The sequence below is a fragment of the Salmo salar genome, chromosome ssa24 (assembly GCF_905237065.1).
Source record: "Salmo salar chromosome ssa24, Ssal_v3.1, whole genome shotgun sequence".
Taxonomy (NCBI): Eukaryota; Metazoa; Chordata; class Actinopteri; order Salmoniformes; family Salmonidae; genus Salmo; species Salmo salar.
In genome coordinates this window covers 39,692,145-39,712,731 of record NC_059465.1, presented here as the reverse complement: position 1 = coordinate 39,712,731, position 20,587 = coordinate 39,692,145, and the positions used below count along the sequence as shown (strand labels likewise).

The 20,587-nt window shown below is 44.6% G+C and overlaps 1 protein-coding gene across 1 annotated transcript in view; it reads right to left on the bottom strand.

Moving 5' to 3' along the window:
- Positions 1 to 547: 547 nt before the first annotated feature.
- Positions 548 to 20,587, bottom strand: part of aacs (acetoacetyl-CoA synthetase) — a 54,144-nt gene continuing 34,104 nt past the window's right edge. The window contains exons 11-18 of the mRNA XM_014172663.2: positions 20,432 to 20,496; positions 19,011 to 19,133; positions 5,019 to 5,132; positions 4,506 to 4,631; positions 3,944 to 4,013; positions 3,651 to 3,709; positions 3,119 to 3,321; positions 548 to 2,632 (exon numbers count right to left, since the gene is read on the bottom strand). Coding sequence (XP_014028138.1) covers positions 2,495 to 2,632; positions 3,119 to 3,321; positions 3,651 to 3,709; positions 3,944 to 4,013; positions 4,506 to 4,631; positions 5,019 to 5,132; positions 19,011 to 19,133; positions 20,432 to 20,496 — 898 coding nt within the window. The 3' untranslated portion in view covers positions 548 to 2,494. The remainder of the gene's footprint in view (positions 2,633 to 3,118; positions 3,322 to 3,650; positions 3,710 to 3,943; positions 4,014 to 4,505; positions 4,632 to 5,018; positions 5,133 to 19,010; positions 19,134 to 20,431; positions 20,497 to 20,587) is intronic.

Below are 20,587 nucleotides of genomic sequence, written 5' to 3'. Positions count from 1 at the left end.
CGAACCAGCATCAGTCGACAACGCAAGTATCCGTTAAGTGCCTGTTTGTTGTGGTAGTTGGTGAATATTGTCAGAATTCATATCGAATGACATCAATTCTCCCAAAAGGAAAAATATTTTTAAAAGGAGGCCTCATTCTCAAGGATACTCCGTAGTGAAATACTGTTTCATTTGAGATACCAGCATGCCATCATACGGTTTGTACAGTTCTGGTGCGAAGACAATATTATTTTACAATAGCGGTGTTTGACAACAGTATTTCAACATCAAACAGTCATGACATTTTATTTAACCTTCAGTTAAGAACACATTCTTATTTACAACGACTGCCTATACCGGCCAAACCCGGACGCCACTGATTGGGAGTCCCATAGGGCGGCGCACAATCAATGCCGGTTATGATACAGCCTGGATTCGAACCAGGGTGTTTGTAGTGACACCTCTAGCACTGAGATGAGGTACCTTAGACCGCTGAGCCACTCGGTAACCCATGCAATGTTGATAAAATGAAGAGTTGGTACATTTTATGTGATCAACAGTCGCTGTATTGAATAGAATATGCATCCTTGTTCATTTATTGGTTACAGGGAGAATGCAAAGTAGTGCACGGTACAAGAACACATTACATATGTGTATATATCTCCATATACTGTATCACAGTCAATGACACATTCATCATACATGGAGCAATACAACTGTTTACGCAAAAACACATTAAATTAAAAAAGTCTGTACCTTAAAATATATTAATCAAAACAGACTAGAGGAAATGAACGCATTCAAATAGACATGATATGTTTCTTGGAGGAAGGTCTTGTACAACAAAAGAAAAGAAACCAGATGAAAGAAGACTAAATGGAATATTCTCAGGAATGTGAATCTGACGGAGGGTTCCGTCCCAAATGGCACTCTAAACTCCTGGTCAAATGTAGAGCATTATTGTAGGAAATAGGATGGCATTTGGGACATAGACAAAGAGAATGAATGTTGTGTGACCTAAGTGCTTAGTTGATTCCCTAAACAGAGAATAAAACCCTGTGGTAAAACCATGGAAGCTCCCCCACCCTAAACACAAGTCACATGGGTCTTAAACCAAACCCAGTCTCCGTCGAGGTCACTTTGGAACCATGTCCATATCAGTAACTGTGGATGACGTTGTCTAACTTGCAGTGAAAATACGCTGACGAGGGAAAAACGTTTGTTGACGTGTGGCTCGATTGAAACATTACGTGGTAAATGTGTGGTGATTGGTTGAAATGGCAAGCTATCTTTTTGTACTGCAGTGATGGGTCAGTTTTATAAGGAAAACAGATGATTTGACTATGCAGAATTAGTGTAGTGATTGGTCAACTGACTACAGCCCAACACCACCATCAATAGTGTTTAACTGAAGTGATGTCATTGCTCACCACAACAAGAGATAAGTATAGCTGTTCGGAGACATGCATCTAGAAACGGTTTTACTCTAAACTAACGACACAACTAAAAAAAGAAAGAAAAAAAGAATCAAGGAACATCTCAGTGCCAATGACTAGCGTTCAGTAGTGTCTAAACATCAAAGCCTTACTCTATGGAACCCCCCATACAGTATAATACCAGCTCAGCTGTGACCGCCGTAATAACATAAAACCAGGAAGTCTCAAGGGGGCTCGTTAATTGCCTAAAATCTGCTGTGTATTCATCACAGCCATTTCATTGGTCATTTGGCAGAGAGTCTCTCTTCCACCCACTGAGGAGCTGCCATGATTACGGGTGAATAACCAGAGTAATAATAACCAAGTCCACGCTCTTCTTTGCAACAAACTGAATGGTGTTTGTGTGGGCGGGACTAGAATGTGTTAAAGAAGTGGGACGGGATGCTATTTTTTATTTTAACTCTGTTTTGAAGATTGACTGGCTGTGTTCACAATTAAAAAAGTTAAAGTTAAGTTAAAATGTGATTTTTTTTAATGTTGAATGTCAAAATGATCTTTCAACACCACTACTCCCTCATCCCTTTATAGCAATAAAGCTATAAAAAAAAGGCAACGTTCTTTTAAAACACCTGGGTCCCATTGGCAGGTTCAAACTTACTCACCTCCCTTTTCTCATAATAAGTTAGGCCACGACGTTAACACCACAAGCACAACAGTGAGAAGCAAATCTCCAGTCTCGTAAAGAGGAACATCTACAAATTTACACAAGCCAGAGCAAAGGCATTCCCGAAAGGTCAACGGGGGATGTCAATGTTAGTACGTCGTATTTTTCTGGATTCCTTTTTTATTATTATTTTTTGGTCAGTCCTGAACCCAGAGGGAGCCAATGGGATGGCCGTGTGAGGTCAGGAGGTCACTGAAGAGTTAGAGGAGGAAGAGAAGCCAGGGCCACCATTCAATGGCCTGTACCTAATGACCCAGCTCCTCTCCTCTTCAAATAGACAAGAGTTCAAGAGTTTCTGGGGAAACTGTCTTTTTTTGTCTCGTTTTTTGTTTTTCCATGTGTACTGTAGAAGTTCTCAGAAGTTCTGGAGCTCTGGCAGGTTCTTGTAGAGGTCAAGGGAGTCCGGGTTGGAGAAGGCTCCTCGCTGGGTCACCTCCCTCCCAGCGATCACCTGCTTCACAGCCACCTCCACCTTCTTCCCACTGAGGGTGTACTGGACAGACAGACAGAGGAGAGGGGGAGAGAGAGACAGACAGAGCGTAACACACAGGGTCAGGGGACATATACATGTACCAAGCTTCTCCGAGTAGGAGTGTTGATCTGAGATCAGTTCCCACCCTTGTCCATGTAATCTTATTCATTGTGCTCTAAAAGGCCAAACTGATCCTAAATCATCACTTCTACTCTGAGACAGTCCCACAGTCCCACAGTCCCACTGAGACAGTCCCACAGATGCATAACAGCACTTATAGGCCTTTTGTGTGTGTGTGTGTGTGTGTGTGTGTGTGTGTGTGTGTGTGTGTGTGTTTCTATTTGTCCTGGTACACACGTGTACAATAATGGAAATGTGTTAGCGTTACTCTCTGCCCATCAACGTTAGGGTTCTTCTTTTTTTATTTAAAAGCCATCTTTGGGTGCACTCTTTGCTCAGTGTGACTACATGAACACATTGAAAATGACGACAGAAGAATGTTCTCACAGGAATGTCTCTGGTCTCCAGGAACAGCGCTGGTACGTGGCGTGCGGAGAGGCCTTTCCGGATGGCTCCGCGAATTTTGTGTACCAGCTCCGGGCCGAAAGACTGGTTTGGCGTCATCTTCAGAAACAGGATCACTCTCTCCTCACCGTCCCCATTGTACTGTGGAACGCAAAGGCTGTCGGACACTTCCTCAAAGGCCTCCACTGGAGAGAAGATGAGAACAAAAGCCTACACATTTAGAAAATATCTGACAGATCGGCTGATACTTCAGGATTAGTAGCAGATATTGGTAGCGTCCAAAATGGCACCCTATTCCCATAGGCCTCTGGTCAACAGTAGTGCACTACACTGGAAACAGGGTGCTATTTGGGATGTGGCCTAGGCCTGTTAGTATTCATAAGGACAACAAGAACAACAGAGAAAGAAGAGAGCGGACTGTGTTACATTCCGTCATATCAATGATGACTAGCTAAATGAGACAAAACTGCTGTTACCACCAACCATTGAGGGGTAAGAAAAACCTATAGCTCACCAATGTTGTAGATCTCCGAGCTCCCAAAACGCACGCCGTTAGGGTTCAAAGTCCCATCGCTGTGATCGAGACAAGAATGAGTTGAAGGTAACCAAACAAAAAACTATGGTGGCAGTCGTTTATTGTCTCCTGAGGTAATTAGTAAGAGTGTTGGAATGAGCGAATGGCTATATTCGAGAGCATCAAAATGTGTGATGCATTGTGGGGTAAATTGTAGTTAGGCCCATGTATGGTGTAAGGGCATTTGTAGATCAATCAGTTGGCTGTAGTGTGGAACAAGCCCGACGACTCACCTTCTGCCAAGCATGACAATTCCTCCCGTCTTTGGGTTGATTTTACAGTAGTCACCGTGGGCCCAAACACCTGCAGAGGAGCATGCATGTTAGTAAACTGAGCCGGATATTGATCATGTACAGTACATTAAAATGGAGATAGCCCTCAATGGTGCTGTACATGCCATCACAGAAGCAGCCATCGCAAAGATAGAGATGTGCTAGAGAGCTCATCTCCTATGGGCAGGACTGCCCTGGAAAGGAAAAGCTGTCTATCCATCTCTAATTAATTTATTTTTTATTTCACCTTTATTTAACCAGGTAAGCTAGTTGAGAACTTGTTCTCATTTACAACTGCAACCTGGCCAAGATAAAGCAAAGCAGTGTGACACAACAACACAGAGTTACACATGGAATAAAGAAACGTACAGTCAATAACACAATAGAAAAGTCTATATACAGTGTGTGCAAATGAGGTAAGGCAATAAATAGGCCATAGTGACGAAATAATTACAATTTAGCAATTAAACATGGACAGGACTGACCGGGGAAGGAGGAGAAGCTCCATCTCTAATGGACTGACCTGGGAAGGAAGAGAAGTAAGCCTTGTGGTATTTGCTTCCATTCTCGTCGTTCCAGAAGTGGGTGGGCTGACAGGGGATTGGCTTCAGACACACCAGCTCTCCACTCTCCCCCCACACTGGCTTTCCTGAGGGAGGGAAACACACGCGTCATCAAGCACCCGATCGTCCCACAGTGGGGATACCATTTACAATGACAAGGTGAATTACCATATAGAGCAGGGATCCCCAACTGGCGGTTTGTGCGCCAAATGTGGCCCGCGGGTGATTTATTTAACCCCTCAAACACCAGCTACAAGTGATTTTAACTTTGGAAATCTGTTCCAAAGTATTCCCATGCATAATAGAGACATACAGTCCAGTATGTGATCCATACACATTTTCGCAAGGTTTGAAACTTATGTTTTAGAAAAATATATCCGTTTGGGATTCTTGTGGTAATTATGACCATCTGCCCATAAATAAATAAATAAATAAATAAATATGCCTGAATTTAGTTGACCAACACCACTCACCGTCACAGCTCCAGGCCTCCACAGCCATGCCCAGGTTCCGGGTCTGAATCTCTCCTCTGTACACTGGGACCGTCACGTTCTGGCCCATAAAGCAGGACACAATGTCTGTTCCACCTTTACACAAAAAACATACAACATTTTACTTCTTTCACGTTACGAGTAGTGATGGATGTAGCTAATGCGTTACGTGTAGTGATGGACGTAGCTAATGCGTTACGAGTAGTGATGGACGTAGCTAATGCGTTACGAGTAGTGATGGACGTAGCTAATGCGTTACGAGTAGTGATGGACGTAGCTAATGCGTTACGGTAGTGATGGACGTAGCTAATGCGTTACGGTAGTGATGGACGTAGCTAATGCGTTACGAGTAGTGATGGACGTAGCTAATGCGTTACGAGTAGTGATGGACGTAGCTAATGCGTTACGAGTAGTGATGGACGTAGCTAATGCGTTACGAGTAGTGATGGACGTAGCTAATGCGTTACGTGTAGTGATGGACGTAGCTAATGCGTTACGTGTAGTGATGGACGTAGCTAATGCGTTACGTGTAGTGATGGACGTAGCTAATGCGTTACGTGTAGTGATGGACGTAGCTAATGCGTTACGTGTAGTGATGGACGTAGCTAATGCGTTACGTGTAGTGATGGACGTAGCTAATGCGTTACGTGTAGTGATGGACGTAGCTAATGCGTTACGTGTAGTGATCCACGTAGCTAATGCGTTACGTTTTTATTTTACCTTTATTTAACCTGTTATGGCTAGGGGGCAGTATTTTCACAGCCGGATAAAAAACGTACCCGATTTAATCTGATCATTACTCCTGCCCAGAAACTAGAATATGCATATAATTATTAGCTTTGGATAGAAAACACCCTAAAGTTTCTAAAACTGTTTGAATGCTGTCTGTGAGTATAACAGAACTCATTTGGCAGGCCAAAACCTGAGAAGATTCCATGCAGGAAGTGCCCTGTCTGACAATTTCTTGCCCTTCTTGATTATCTCTATCCAATACAGGGGATCTCTGATGTTACGTGACACTTCCTACGGCTCCCATGGGCTCTCAGAAGGCGGCAAAAAGCTGAATCGTGGCTTTGCAGGCTCTGGCTGAAAAAAAGTAGCGCGTTTGGATCGTGGCTGGTCACAGTACTGTGAGACTCAGGCTCGTGCACGAGGGGATCCCATGCTTTTATTTTCTCTCTTTGTACGTATACACGCTTTCCGGTCGGAATATTATCGCTTTTTTATGAGAAAAATTGCATAAAAATAGATTTTAAACAGCGGTTGACATGCTTCGAAGTACGGTAATGGAATATTTAGAAATCTTTTGTCACGAAATGCGCCGTGCTCGTGACCCTTATTTACACTTCGGATAGTGTCTTGAACGCACGAACAAAACGCTGCTATTTGGATATAACAATGGATTATTTTGAACCAAACCAACATTTGTTATTGAAGTAGCAGTCCTGGGAGTGCATTCTGACGAAGAACACCAAAGGTAATCAAACTTTTCTAATAGTAAATCGTAGTTTGGTCAGGGCTAAACTTGGTGGGTGTCTAAATAGCTAGCCGTGATGTCGGGCTATCTACTCAGAATATTGCAAAATGTGCAATATTCTGCAAAAAGCTGTTTTAAAAATCGGACACCTCGATTGCACAAAGGAGTTCTGGATCTATAATTCTTAAAATAATTGTTATGTTTTTTGTGAACGTTTATCGTGAGTAATTTAGTAAATTCACCGGAGGTTTGCGGGGGGTATGCTAGTTCTGAACGTCACATGCTAATGTAAAAAGCTGGTTTTTGATATAAATATGAACTTGATTGAACAAAACATGCATGTATTGTATAACATCATGTCCTAGGTGTGTCATCTGATGAAGATCATCAAAGGTTAGTGCTGCATTTAGCTGTGGTTTTGTTTTTTGTGACATTATATGCTAGCTTGAAAAATGGGTGTCTGATTATTTCTGGCTGGGTACTCTGCTGACATAATCTAATGTTTTGCTTTCGCTGTAAAGCCTTTTTGAAATCGGACAGTGTGGTTAGATAAAGGAGAGTCTTGTCTTTAAAATGGTGTAAAATAGTCATATGTTTGAAAAATTGAAGTTTTTGTATTTGAGGAATTTGTAATTCGCGCCACGCCTATCATTGGATATTGGAGCAGGTGTTCCGCTAGCGGAACGTCTAGATGTAAGAGGTTAACCTCTAGGGGCTAGGTGGGACGCTTGTCCCACCTACTCAACAGCCAGTGTAATCCTGTGGCGCGATATTCAAATACCTTACAAATGCTATTACGTCAATTTCTCAAACATATGACTATTATACACCATTTTAAAGACAAGACTCTCGTTAATCTAACCACACTGTCCAATTTCAAAAAGGCTTTACAAAGAAAGCAAAACATTAGATTATGTCAGCAGAGTACCCAGCCAGAAATAATCAGACACCCATTTTTCAAGCTAGCATATGTCACATAAACCCAAACCACAGCTAAATGCAGGACTAACCTTTGATGATCTTCATCAGATGACAATCCTAGGACATTATGTTATACAATACATGCATGTTTTGTTCAATCATGTTCATATTTATATCAAAAACCAGCTTTTTTACATTAGCATGTGACTAGCATGTGACTAGCATTCCCACCGAACACTTCCGGTGAATTTACTAAATTACTCACGATAAACGTTCACAAAAAGCATAACAATTATTTTAAGAATTATAGATACAGAACTCCTATATGCACTCGCTATGTCCGATTTTAAAATAGCTTTTCGGTGAAAGCACATTTTGCAATATTCTGAGTAGATAGCCCGACATCACAGGGCTAGCTATTTAGACACCCAGCAAGTTTAGCACTCACCAAAGTCAGATTTACTATAAGAAAAATGTTATTACCTTTGCTGTTCTTCGTCAGAATGCACTCCCAGGACTTCTACTTCAATAACAAATGTTGGTTTGGTCCCAAATAATCCATAGTTATATCCAAATAGCAGCGTTTTGTTCGTGCGTTCAAGACACTATCCGAAGTGTAAATAAGGGTCACGCGCACGGCGCATTTCGTGACAAAATTCTAAATATTCCATTACCGTACTTCGAAGCATGTCAACCACTGTTTACAATCAATTTTTATGCCATTTTTCTCGTAAAAAAGCAATAATATTCCGACCGGGAGTGGTGGTTTTCGTTCAAAGAGAGAGAAAGTAAACATTGAGTCGACTCGGGCATGCGCGCCCCGTCCCATTGTCCTCAGATCGGTCACTTACAAAATGCGCTAATGTTTTTCAGCCATGGGCTGCAAAGCCACGATTCAGCTTTCTGGCGCCTTCTGAGAGCCTATGGGAGCGTTAGAAAATGTCACGTCATGCCAGAGATCCCCTGTTTTTGTTAGAGATGATCAATAAGGCCATGAAATGGTCAGAGAGAGTGCTTCCTGTTTGGAATCTTCTCAGGTTTTGGCCTGCCAAATGAGTTCTGTTATACTCACAGACACCATTCAAACAGTTTTAGAAACTTTAGGGTGTTTTCTATCCAAATCAAACAATTATATGCATATTCTAGTTACTGGGCAGGAGTAGTAACCAGATTAAATCGGGTACATTTTTTATCCGGCCGTGCAAATACTGCCCCCTATCCACAACAGGTTAACCAGGTAGGTTAGTTGAGAACAAGTTCTCATTTGCAACTTCGACCTGGCCAAGATAAAACAAAGCAGTTCGACACATACAACAACAGAGTTACACATGGAGTAAAACAAACAGTCAATAATACAGTAGAAAAACTCTATATACAGTATGTGCAAATGAGGTAGGATAACAGAGGTAAGGCAATAAATAGGCCATGGTGGCGAAGCAATTACAATATAGCAATTAAACACTGGAATGGTAGGATGTGCAGAAGATGAATGTGCAAAGTAGAAATAATGGGGTGCAAAGGAGCAAGATAAATAAATAAATATAGTATGGGGATGAGGTAGTTAGATGGGCTATTTACTGATGGACTATGTACAGGTGCAGTGATCTGTGAGCTGCTCTGACAGCCGGTGCTTAAAGCTAGTGAGGGAGATGGGAGTCTCCAGCTTCAGTGATTTTTGCAGTTTGTTCCAGTCATTGGGAGCAGAGAACTGGAAGGAAAGGCGGCCAAAGGAAGAATTGGCTTTGGGGGTGACCAGTGAGATATACCTGCTGGAGTGCGTGCTACGGGTGGGTGCTGCTATGGTGACCAGTGAGCTGAGATAAGGCGGGGCTTTACCTAGCAGAGACTTGTAGATGACCTGGAGCCAGTGGGTTTGGCGACGAGTATGAAGCAAGGGCAAGCCAACAAGAGCGTACAGGTCGCAGTGGTGGGTAGTATATGGGGCTTTGGTGACAAAACGGATGGCACTGTGATAGACTGCATCCAAATTGTTGAGTAGCGTGTTGGAGGCTATTTTGTAAATGACATCGTCGAGGATCGGTAGGATGGTGTTTTACGACGGTATGTTTGGCAGCATGAGTGAAGGATGCTTTGTTGAGAAATAGGAAGCCGATTCTAGATTTAATTTTGGATTGGAGATGCTTAATGCGAGTCTGGAAGGAGAGTTTACAGTCTAACCAGACACCTAGGTATTTGTAGTTGTCCACATATTCTAAGTCAGAACCGTCCAGAGTAGTGATGCTGGACGGGCGGGCAGGTTTGGGCAGCATTCGGTTGAAGAGCATGCATTTAGTTTCACTTGTATTTAAGAGCGGTTGGAGGCCACGGAAGGAGAGTTGTATGGCATTGAAGCTCATCTGGAGGTTAGTTAACACAGTGTCCATAGGAGGGCCAGAAGTATACAGAATGGTGTCGTCTGCGTAGAGGTGGATCAGAGAATCATCAGCAGCAAGAGCGACATCATTGATGTATACAGAGAAAAGAGTTGGCCTGAGAATTGAACCCTGGCACCCCCATAGAGACTGCCAGAGGTCCGGACAACAGGCCCTCTAATAGGTCTTCCCTGTGGCTCAGTTGGTAGAGCATGGTGTTTGCAACGCCAGCATGGTGTGTGGCAACGCCAGGGTTGTGGGTCGATTCCCACGGGGGGCCAGTACAAAAAATAAAAATACAATGAAGTGAATGCATTCACTTACTGTAAGTCGCTCTGGATAAGAGCGTCTGCTAAATGACTAAAATGTAAAAATAATTTGACACACTGAACTCTGAGAAGTAGTTGGTGAACCAGGCGAGGCAATCATTTGAGAAACTAAGGCTGTCGAGTCTGCCGATAAGATTGTGGTGATTGACAGAGTCGAAAGCCTTAGCCAGGTCGATGAATACAGCTGCACAGTCTCTTATCGATGGCGGTTATGATATCGTTTAGGACCTTGAGCGTGGCTGAGGTGCACCCGTGACCAGCTCTGAAACCAGATTGCATAGCGGAGAAGGTACGGTGGGGTTCGAAATGGTCGGTAATCTGTTTGTTGACTTGGCTTTCAAAGATCTTAGAAAAGGCAGGGTAGGATAGATATAGGTCTGTAGCAGTTTGGGTCTAAAGTGTCTCCCCCTTTGAATAGGGGGATGACCACGGCAGCTTTCCAATCTATGGGAATCTCAGACGATACGAAAGAGGTTGAACAGGCTAGTAATAGGGGTTGCAACATTTTCGGCTGATCATTTTAGAAAGAGAGGGTCCAGATTGTCTAGCCCGGCTGGTTTGTAGGGGTCCAGATTTTGCAGCTCTTTCAGAACATCAGCTATCTGGATTTGGGTGAAGGAGAAATGGGGGAGGCTTGGGCAAGTTGCTGTGGGGGATGGAGGGCTGTTGATCGGGGTAGGGGTAGCTAGGTGGAAAGCAAAGACGAGCCGTAGAAAAATGCTTATTGAAATTCTCAATTATTGTGGATTTATCAGTAGTGACAGTGTTTCCTAGCCTCAGTGCAGTGGGAGGAGGTGCTCTTATTCTCCATGGACTTTACAGTATCCCAGAACTTTGAGTTTGTACTACAGGATGCAAATTTCTCTTTGAAAAAGCTAGCCTTAGCTTTCCTAACTGCCTGTGTGTATTTGTTCCTAACTTCCCTAAAAAGTTGCATGTCACGGGGGCTATTCGACGCTAATGCAGAAAGCCACAGGATGTTTTGTGCTGGTCAAGGGCAGTCAGGTCTGGAGAGAACCAAAGGCTATATCTGTTCCTGGTTCTACATTTTTTGAACGGGGCATGCTTATTGAACATGGTGAGGAAGGCACTTTTAAAGAATAACCAGGCATCCTCTACAGACAGGATGAGGTAAATATCCTTCCAGGAATCCCGGGCCAGGTCGATTAGAAAGGCCTGCTCGCTGAAGTGTTTCAGGGAGCGTTTGACAGTGATGAGGGGTGTAGTGATCAACGTAGAGAATACGGTCATGGTTAGGTGTAGTGAATTCAGTAAGGTGATGTGCGACGGACATTGTAAAGTGTGATGGTGTTGTGGTGCAGGCTTGTTATTCTACAGTAGTACAGTTACGCAACATGGAGCCAATCTACGGTACATTGAGTCTATTCCCACCCCCTCTTTTTATCTGTGGGTGATACCTCTCTCTATCCACCTCTTAAATCTGCTGTTTCTGACAGATGTTCTATTCATCTCTCCTCCCACCTATCCATTCATTCATCCATCCATCCAGCCACCCCTCCACCTATCAGTCACTTCGTCGCATCCCCAAATTCTGCCTGGCTCTTTAGTCGAGCTTAATTGGGTCCGTGGGGAGAATGCCATGCCTGCCTCTCAGTTTAGGCACACTTCAGTGTCACTACAGCAGCCAGTCACAATTGTTTTGTTCTTTCCCCCCCCACATTCCTGACATCCTTATTGGTTACCTCTTACTTTTATGAATATTCCAATTTTTGCAGAGGAAAACTTTGAACATCCTCTGGTGCTTTTTAAAGTCAGATAGGGGTTTGTTCTGTTCCAAAAATAAACTCCCCGTTGAGGAGTGGCACCCAGTGAGAGCACATACACACACAAACTACACAGGAAACCAGGGCAGAGAAATAACAGACGACACCAGATCTGATCAGGAGAGTAGCAGAAAGAGGTGGGAGACTAAGAAAGAAGAGAATGGAGACTATGAAAACACACAAAGAGAGAACACAAATTCCAATTTTCTATACTTAAACATCATCCTCAGCTCTGGCATCTTCCCCAATATTTGGAACCAAGGACTGATCACCCCAAGCCACAAAATTAGAGACAAATTTGACACCAATAACTACATGTCAACAGCAACCTTGGGAAAATTCTCTGCATTATCATTAACAGCAGACTCGTACATTTCCTCAGCAAAAAACAATGTACTGAGCAAATGTTAAATTGGCTTTTTACCAAATTACCGTACGACAGACCATGTATTCACCCTGCACACCCTAATTGACAAACAAACAAAGGCAAAGTCTCCTCAAGCGGTTAGAATTGGCAAAAGATACACACATTTCTTTCCACAGGGCTGGGGATAAGACAGGGATGCAGGCTACTAGAATCTAACGTAAAATGTCTGCTGATGATCTGGTGCCTCTGTCCCCAACCAAGGAGGGCCTACAGCAGCACCTAGATCTTCTGCACACAAAAAACTATACATAGCTTGGCCTAAACATCAGCGCCACAGGTAACTTCCACAAAGCTTTGAACGATCTGAGACACAAGGCAAGAAGGGCCTTCTATGCCATCAAAAGGAACATAAAATTCAACATACCAATTAGGATATGGCTAAAAATACTTGAATCAGATATAGAACCCATTCCCCTTTATGGTTGAGAGGTCTGGGGTCCGCTCACCAACCAAGATTTCACTAAATGGGACAAACACTAAATTGAGAGACCGCATACAGAATTATGCAAAAAATATCCTCTGCGTACAACACCAAATAATTCGAAAACAAATTCAATTTTGATTAACTCCCATATCTATTGGGTGAAATACCAGTGAAGAACAAACACCATTGTAAATATATATAAATATATGTGAGAGAGAGTGAGAGTGAAGGGGTCATATGGCAGTCAGGTGGAAGGATAGAGTTGGGAGTCTTAGCCGTTAAAGTCTACAGGGGTCCGGCTAGCAGGGGGACAGGAAGAGCAGGAGGAAGTGAACACTGCACACATATGCTCAGGCAGACCCCTGTCAGCAGCCTGTAGAGGTGGCCTTCCCGTGGTCCTGGCTGCTAAAAGGTTGACTGAATCAGGCACTGCTGTCCTATGCTAAGACCCATGCACACACATACAGTCGTGGCCAAAAGTTTTGAGAATGACACAAATATTAATTTCCAAAGTTTTCTGCTTCAGTGTCTTTAGATATTTTTGTCAGATGTTACTATGGAATACTGAAGTATAATTACAAGCATTTCATAAGTGTCAAAGGCTTTTATTGACAATTACATGAAGTTGATGCAAAGAGACAATATTTGCAGTGTTGACCCTTCTTTTTCAAGACCGCTGCAATCCGCCCTGGCATGCTGTCAATTAACTTCTGGGCCACATCCTGACTGATGGCAGCCCATTCTTGCATAATCAATGCTTGGAGTTTGTCAGAATTTGTGGGGTTTTGTTTGTCCACCCGCCTCTTGAGGATTGGCCACAAGTTCTCAATGGGATTAAGGTCTGGAGAGTTTCCTGGCCATGGACCCAAAATATCAATGTTTTGTTCCCCGAGCCACTTAGCTTTCACTTTTGCCTTATGGCAAGCTGCTCCATCATGCTGGAAAAGGCATTGTTTGTCACCAAACTGTTCCTGGATGGTTGGGAGAAGTTGCTCTCGGAGGATGTGTTGTTACCATTCTTTATTCATGCCTGTGTTCTTAGGCAACATTGTGAGTGAGCCCACTCCCTTCGCTGAGAAGCAACCCCACACATGGTCTCAGGATGCTTTACTGTTGGCATGACACAGGACTGATGGTAGCGCTCACCTTGTCTTCTCCGGACAAGCTTTTTTCCGATGCCCCAAACAATCGGAAAGGGGATTCAGAGAAAATTACTTTACCCCAGTCCTCAGCAGTCCAATCCCTGTACCTTTTACAGAATAGCAGTCTGTCCCTGATGTTTTTCCGAGAGAAGTGGCTTCTTTGCTGCCCTTCATGACACCAGGCCATCTTCCAAAAGTCTTCGCCTCACTGTGCGTGCAGATGCACTCACACCTGCCTGCTGCCATTCCTGGGCAAGCTCTGTACTGGTGGTGCCCCGATCCCGCAGCTGAATCAACTTTAGGAGACAGTCCTGGCGCTTGCTGGACTTTCTTGGGGGCTCTGAAGCCTTCTTCCCAACAACTGAACCGCTCTCCTTGAAGTTCTTGATGATCCGATAAATGGTTGATTTAGGTGCAATCTTACTCGCAGCAAAATCCTTGCCTGTGAAGCCCTTTTTGTGCAAAGCAATGATGACGGCATGTGTTTCCTTGCAGGTAACCATGGTTCCAAGCACCACCCTCCTTTTGAAGCTTCCAGTATGTTATTCAAACTCAATCAGCATGACAGAGTGATCTCCAGCCTTGTCCTCATCAACACTCACACCTGTGTTAACAAGAGAATCACTGACATGTCAGCTGGTCCTTTTGTGGCAGGGCTGAAATGCAGTAGAAATGCATTTTGGGGATTCAGTTCATTTGCATGGCAAAGAGGGACTTTGCAATTAATTGCAATTCATCTGATCACTCTTCATAACATTCTGGAGAATATGCAACTTGCCATCATACAAACTGAGGCAGCAGACTTTGTGAAAATGTATATTTGTGTCATTCTCAAAACTTTTGGCCACGACTGTACACTCAGCAAAAAAAAGAAACGTCCTCACTGTCAACTGCGTTTATTTTCAGCAAACAAGATTCAACAACTGAGACAAAACTGAAGAAGTTCCACAGGCACATGACTAACAGAAATGGAATAATGCGTTCCTGAACAAGGGGGGGGGGGGTCAAAAGTAAGAGTCATTATCTGGTGTGGCCACCAGCTGCATTAAGTACTGCAGTGCATCTCCTCCTCATGGACTGCACCAGATCTGCCTGTTCTTGCTTGGAGGTGTTACCCCACTCTTCCACCAAGGCACCTGCAAGTTCCCAGACCTTTCTGGGGGGGGAATGGCCCTAGCCCTCACCCTCCGATCCAACAGGTCCCAGACATGCTTAATGGGATTGAGATCCGGGCTCTTCGCTGGCAATGGCAGAACACTGACATTCCTGTCTTGCAGGAAATCACGCACAGAACGAGCAGTATGGCTGGTGGCATTGTCTTGCTGGAGGGTCATGTCAGGATGAGCCTGCAGGAAGGGTACCACATGAGGGAGGAGGATGTCTTCCCTGTAACTCACAGCGTTGAGATGTCCTGCAATGACAACAAGCGCAGTCCAATGATGCTGTGACACACCTCCCCAGACCATGACGGACCCTCCACCTCCAAAATCGATCCCGCTCCAGAGTACAGGCCTCGGTGTAACGCTCATTCCTTCGACGATAAACGCGAATCCAACCATCACCCCCAGTGAGACTAAACCGCGACTCGTCAGTGAAGAGCACTTTTTGCCAGTCCTGTCTGTCCAGCAACGGTGGGTTTATGCCCATAGGCGACGTTGTTGCCAGTGATGTCTGGTGAGGACCTGCCTTACAACAGGCCTACAAACCCTCAGTCCAGCCTCTCTCAACCTATTGTGGACAGTCTGAGCACTGATGGAGGGATTGTGCGTTCCTGGTGTAACTCGGGCAGATGTTGTTGCAATCCTGTACCTGTCCCGCAGGTGTGATGTTCGGATGTACCGATCCTGTGCAGGTGTTGTTACACGTGGTCTGCCACTGCGAGGACGATCAGCTATCCATCCTGTCTCCCTGTAGCGCTGTCTTAGGCGTCTCACAGTACGGACATCGCAATTTATTGCCCTGGCCACATCTGCAGTCCTCATGCCTCCTTGCAGCATGCCTAAGGCACGTTCACACAGATGAGCAGGGACCCTGGGCATCTTTCTTTTGGTGTTTTTCAGAGTCAGTAGAAAGGCCTCTAGTGTCCTAAGTTTTCATAACTGTGACCTTAATTGCCTACCGTCTGTAAGCTGTTAGTGTCTTAACGACCGTTCCACAGGTGCATGTTCATTAATTGTTGATGGTTCATTAAACAAACATAGGAAACAGTGTTTAAACCCTTTACATTGAAGATTTGTGAAGTTATTTGCATTTTTACGAATTATTTTTGAAAGACATGGTCCTGAAAAAGGGACGTTTCTTTTTTTGCTGAGTTTACATGCGCACACAGACAAACACACACACACGCGCACACAGACAAACACACACACGCGCACACAGACACACGCACACAGCACAAACACACACACACACACACACACCAGGGTAGGTATTTAACCAGGACTTGGGGCAAGAATCTGCTGGAAAGGTCACACACACTATATAAAAGCATATGTTCACATATAACACACACTATATAAAACATATGTTCACATATAACATACACTATATAAAACATACAGTGCATTCTGAAAATATTCAGACATCTTGATTTTTTCTGTATTTTCTTAATTGACAGCCTTCTTCTACAATGGATTGAATTCATTTTTTCCCTCAATCTACACACAATACCACAAAGCAAAAACAGGTTTCTTAGAAATTTCTGCAAATGTATTCAAAATAAAAAACATAAGTATTCTGACCCTTTGCTATGAGACTCGAAATTTAGCTCAGGTGCATACTGTTTTCAAAAACCCCATGGTCACTTTGACAGAGCACCAGAGTTCCTCTGTGGCGATGGGAGAACCTTCCAGAATGACAACCATCTCTGCAGCACTCCACCAATCAAGCCTTTATGGAAGAGTGGCCAGACGGAACTCACTCCTCAGTAAAAGGAACATGACACAGCCCACTTGGAGTTTGCGTAAAGGCACCTAAAGGACTCTGACCATGATAAACAAGATTCTCTGGTCTGGTAAAACCAAGAATGAACTCTTTGGCCTACATGTCAAGCGTCACGTCTGGAGGAAACCTGGCACCATCCCTACGGTGAAGCATGGTGGTGGCAGCATCATGCTGTGGGGATGTTTCTCAGCGGCAGGGACTGGGAGACTAGTCAGGATCGAGGGAAAGATGAATGGAGCAAAGTACAGAGATCACTAATGAAAACCTGCTCCAGAGCGCTCTGGACCTCAGACTGGGGCGAAGGTTCCCCTTCCAACAGGACAATGACGCTAAGCACACAAACAAGACAACGCAGGAGTGACTTTGGGACAAGTTTCTGAATTTCCTTGAGTGGCCCAGCCAGAGCCTGGACTTGAACACGATCGAACATCTCTGGAGAGACCTGAAAATAGCTGTGCAGCAACACTCCCCATCCAACCTGACAGAGCTTGAGAGGATCTGCAGAGAAGAAATGGGAGAAACTCCCCAAATACAGGTGTGCCAAGCTTGTAGCATCATACCCAAGAAGACTTGAGGCTATAATCGCTGCCAAAGGTGCTTCAACAAAGTTCTGAGTAAAGGGTCTGAATACTTACGCAAATGTGATTTCATTTTGTTATTAGCAAACATTTCTACAATCCTGGTTTTTGCTTTGTCATTATGGAGTATTGTGTGTAGACTGATGAGGGGGAAAAAAACTAACAATTAATCAATTTTAGAATAAGGATGTAACGTAACAGCATTTGGAAAAAGTGAAGGGGTCTGAATACTTTCACATTATGAACACACACACAGCCATGCATTCAGTCACACACAAGATTCCTCAGTCTGCTTTGCTTGTGTGTGTTCCTTTCAGGCAGCAGACACTTGTGCCTGCGGCAGCTGACATTTCAATGAAAGACACATGGCGTCCACTGCCACGAAACGTCGCTCAAATCCATCTTGTAAATGTTAAGTGCCGAGTGGCGCTAAGGGTGTCAGAGACTTCTCTGAAAACCCGTCTGTCAACAGAGCACGAAGCGCTGTAGAAAGCTGAACCTTTCTCTACTGAAGAAATACTCCCACCACCAATGACACGTGCGTCCTAAATGGCACTATTACCTACATATTGCACTACTTTTCCACCAGAACCTTATGGCCATGTGATCCTATGGGGCCTGGTCTAAAGTAGTGCACTATATAGGGAATAGGATGTCATTTGGGATGCAACCAGACTCCTGGAACAGGGATCACACCCACACTCATTTACAGTAATGTCAAGGCTTAGATGATGGAAGTGTGGTAGGAAAAACTGTACACTTTAACTCGCTGGTAGGGTACATGGTAGTGTATTACAGGCCAGTCGGTTGTACAGATCTGCATGGGTCTAAATGCAACCGGATTGCCAAAATGTGCCACTTGAAGTCTTTGGGTCCTGGCTGCCTTGAGAATAAACTTTTTCTAAGACAGAACTAATCTTGCAGGAAGTTGTTCCCACTGTCAGATGCACACGGTGGACTTGAGTGGCAGCAGCTTCAAGTGATAATGTTATTTTAGGAGTGCTGTTGAGCGGATCAGACGTGCCCGACGGCATAGCTTACTGTGTTAATTCTCCTTCCTTTGTGCCTGCCGCCCCCGATGGGAAAGTGACACAGACTGCATGCATACAGGGACATCACAAGGTGTCGTTTCCTTCAGGAGTGAATGATTGAGTCGTGGACTCCACCTGACCTCAGATACACACACCTGTCGCTTTTATAGGGTGCAACGTCCAATTAAAGTGCAGTTAAATCGGGACGAATGGACAGGCAACCAGTCGTCTGGCAGTACTGAGAATCTTCTAGATAAATAGGCTGCATGTTCCTTTACCGACAAACATAATGCCAATTCAGTGTATTGAGTCGCGAGCGTACCTGTGTGATTTGTTCAGAGCCGGTAGTCTAGTGGTAAGGATGTTCCCATATAATACCCTCCAACGGAGACCGGGGGTTCAAGACCCTCCCCACTGTTCCTCCCGCTTGCCTCTCTCTCCCTCCCCCTCTGTTTCGTACCGTGTCAAATGTAAAACATATATATGAGTGTGAGTCGTCAGCTGCTTTGTGTTGTACTGTGTCATGCCATGTGATGTGGCTCTCACCTGAGATGGAGCCCAGCAGCACGTTGTTCTTGATGCAGCGGTATACGTACTCATAGCTCTGGGGCTTCAGGGGCGAGCCCGTGGACAGGATGGTGTGCAGGGTCTGCAGCGCGTGTGTGTTTGCTGCACCGAAAGAAAGGAGAGAGACATGAGACGTCAGACCAGTACTCAACAGAGGGGAGTCAAGCCTTTAAATCTCTAGGACGCTTCATGAATATGGGCCCAGATCTCTCAGAGACATCTAGAACAGAATACAGCACAGAACTACAACTGACTGGGATGAACAGGGCAAGAGGGGGACAGCGTCCACACAGAAGTTTGGCGAGGTGCCAGTGTCCCCCGCTGGGCTGGTTGGGAGGGGCGTACCTCCCAGATCTGAGCCCACCACAGGAGTCGACACGCCCCACCAGGCCACCAGGTGTCAGTCAAAAATGTCAACCCAGGCACAGGACCTCCGGAGGGGCCAGGAAGCATCCCCCATCCCCTAAAATATCAGCCACTCACCAGGAGCATATGCCAACACACCAACTCCCCACTGAGATAGCCACTAGGCCTATAGACACACACACTCTCTGAATAAAGATGGGGTTGTGATTATAACAGTGGGTTGGGACTAGTGGAGCCCCTAGAGCCGACTGTAGAATATATCTACGCTATTAAAGCTCATCTGCATGTTTAAACGAGGGAGGAGGAGGAGAGATGGCCCTCTCCACTAATTTAGTTCATCATCATTCCTCTTCAACGCACTCACCCAGCGTCTGAAGAGCAGAGAGGAGTTTTAAATGAATGAATGCTTGGGGAGGTGACAAGGAGCACAGACCGTGCTTTTAACAAGCATCCCACTGGGCCACACTCAGGCTGAGGCCTCTAAGAGCTACAGGTAACTGTAAAAAATAATGGAAGCCTGTAAGTAAACGAGGGATAAAAAGTACAATATATTGAAAGCAGGTGCATCCACACAGTTGTGGTTCCTGAGTTAATTAAGCAGTTAACATACCATCACGCTTAGGTTCAAGTCTAAAAATGCTGGGAAGGCCATTATTTTGGCTGCCATGGCTATGCCCCCATAGGACGACAAAGCACCCATCCACAGGGCACGAGTGGTCACTGAATGGTTTGATTAGCATGAAGATGATGTAAGCCATACGCCATGGTTCTCAGTCTCAGTCACCAGATCTCAGTCCAATGTTCTGCCTTGTGGTGACCCAACGCCCTATTAAGACTCTTTATATGGGCGTTTCCTTTATTCTGGCAGTTACCTGTAGACGGTATAGGTTCAGATGCGCTGCTATACTGGATGTCATTTAGCAGCAGTTTGGAACTCATGACCCTGGAGTTGTAAGCGCCGTGTTTAACCAACGGAGTCACACAAAACCACCACCATATACCTGTCCACTAGTCTTACGGGTCTGTCTACTCACCAGGCTTTAGATCTCTCTCCTCCAGAACAGCCAGCCATTTTGCCCCAGTCCCAAAAATAGTGATGCTAAAGAAAAGAAAAACAAAAAAAGGTGGGTAAAAATAAGACAAAGGATAATAAGACAAAGGAGGGCATACTGTCAAATCTACCGTTCCAG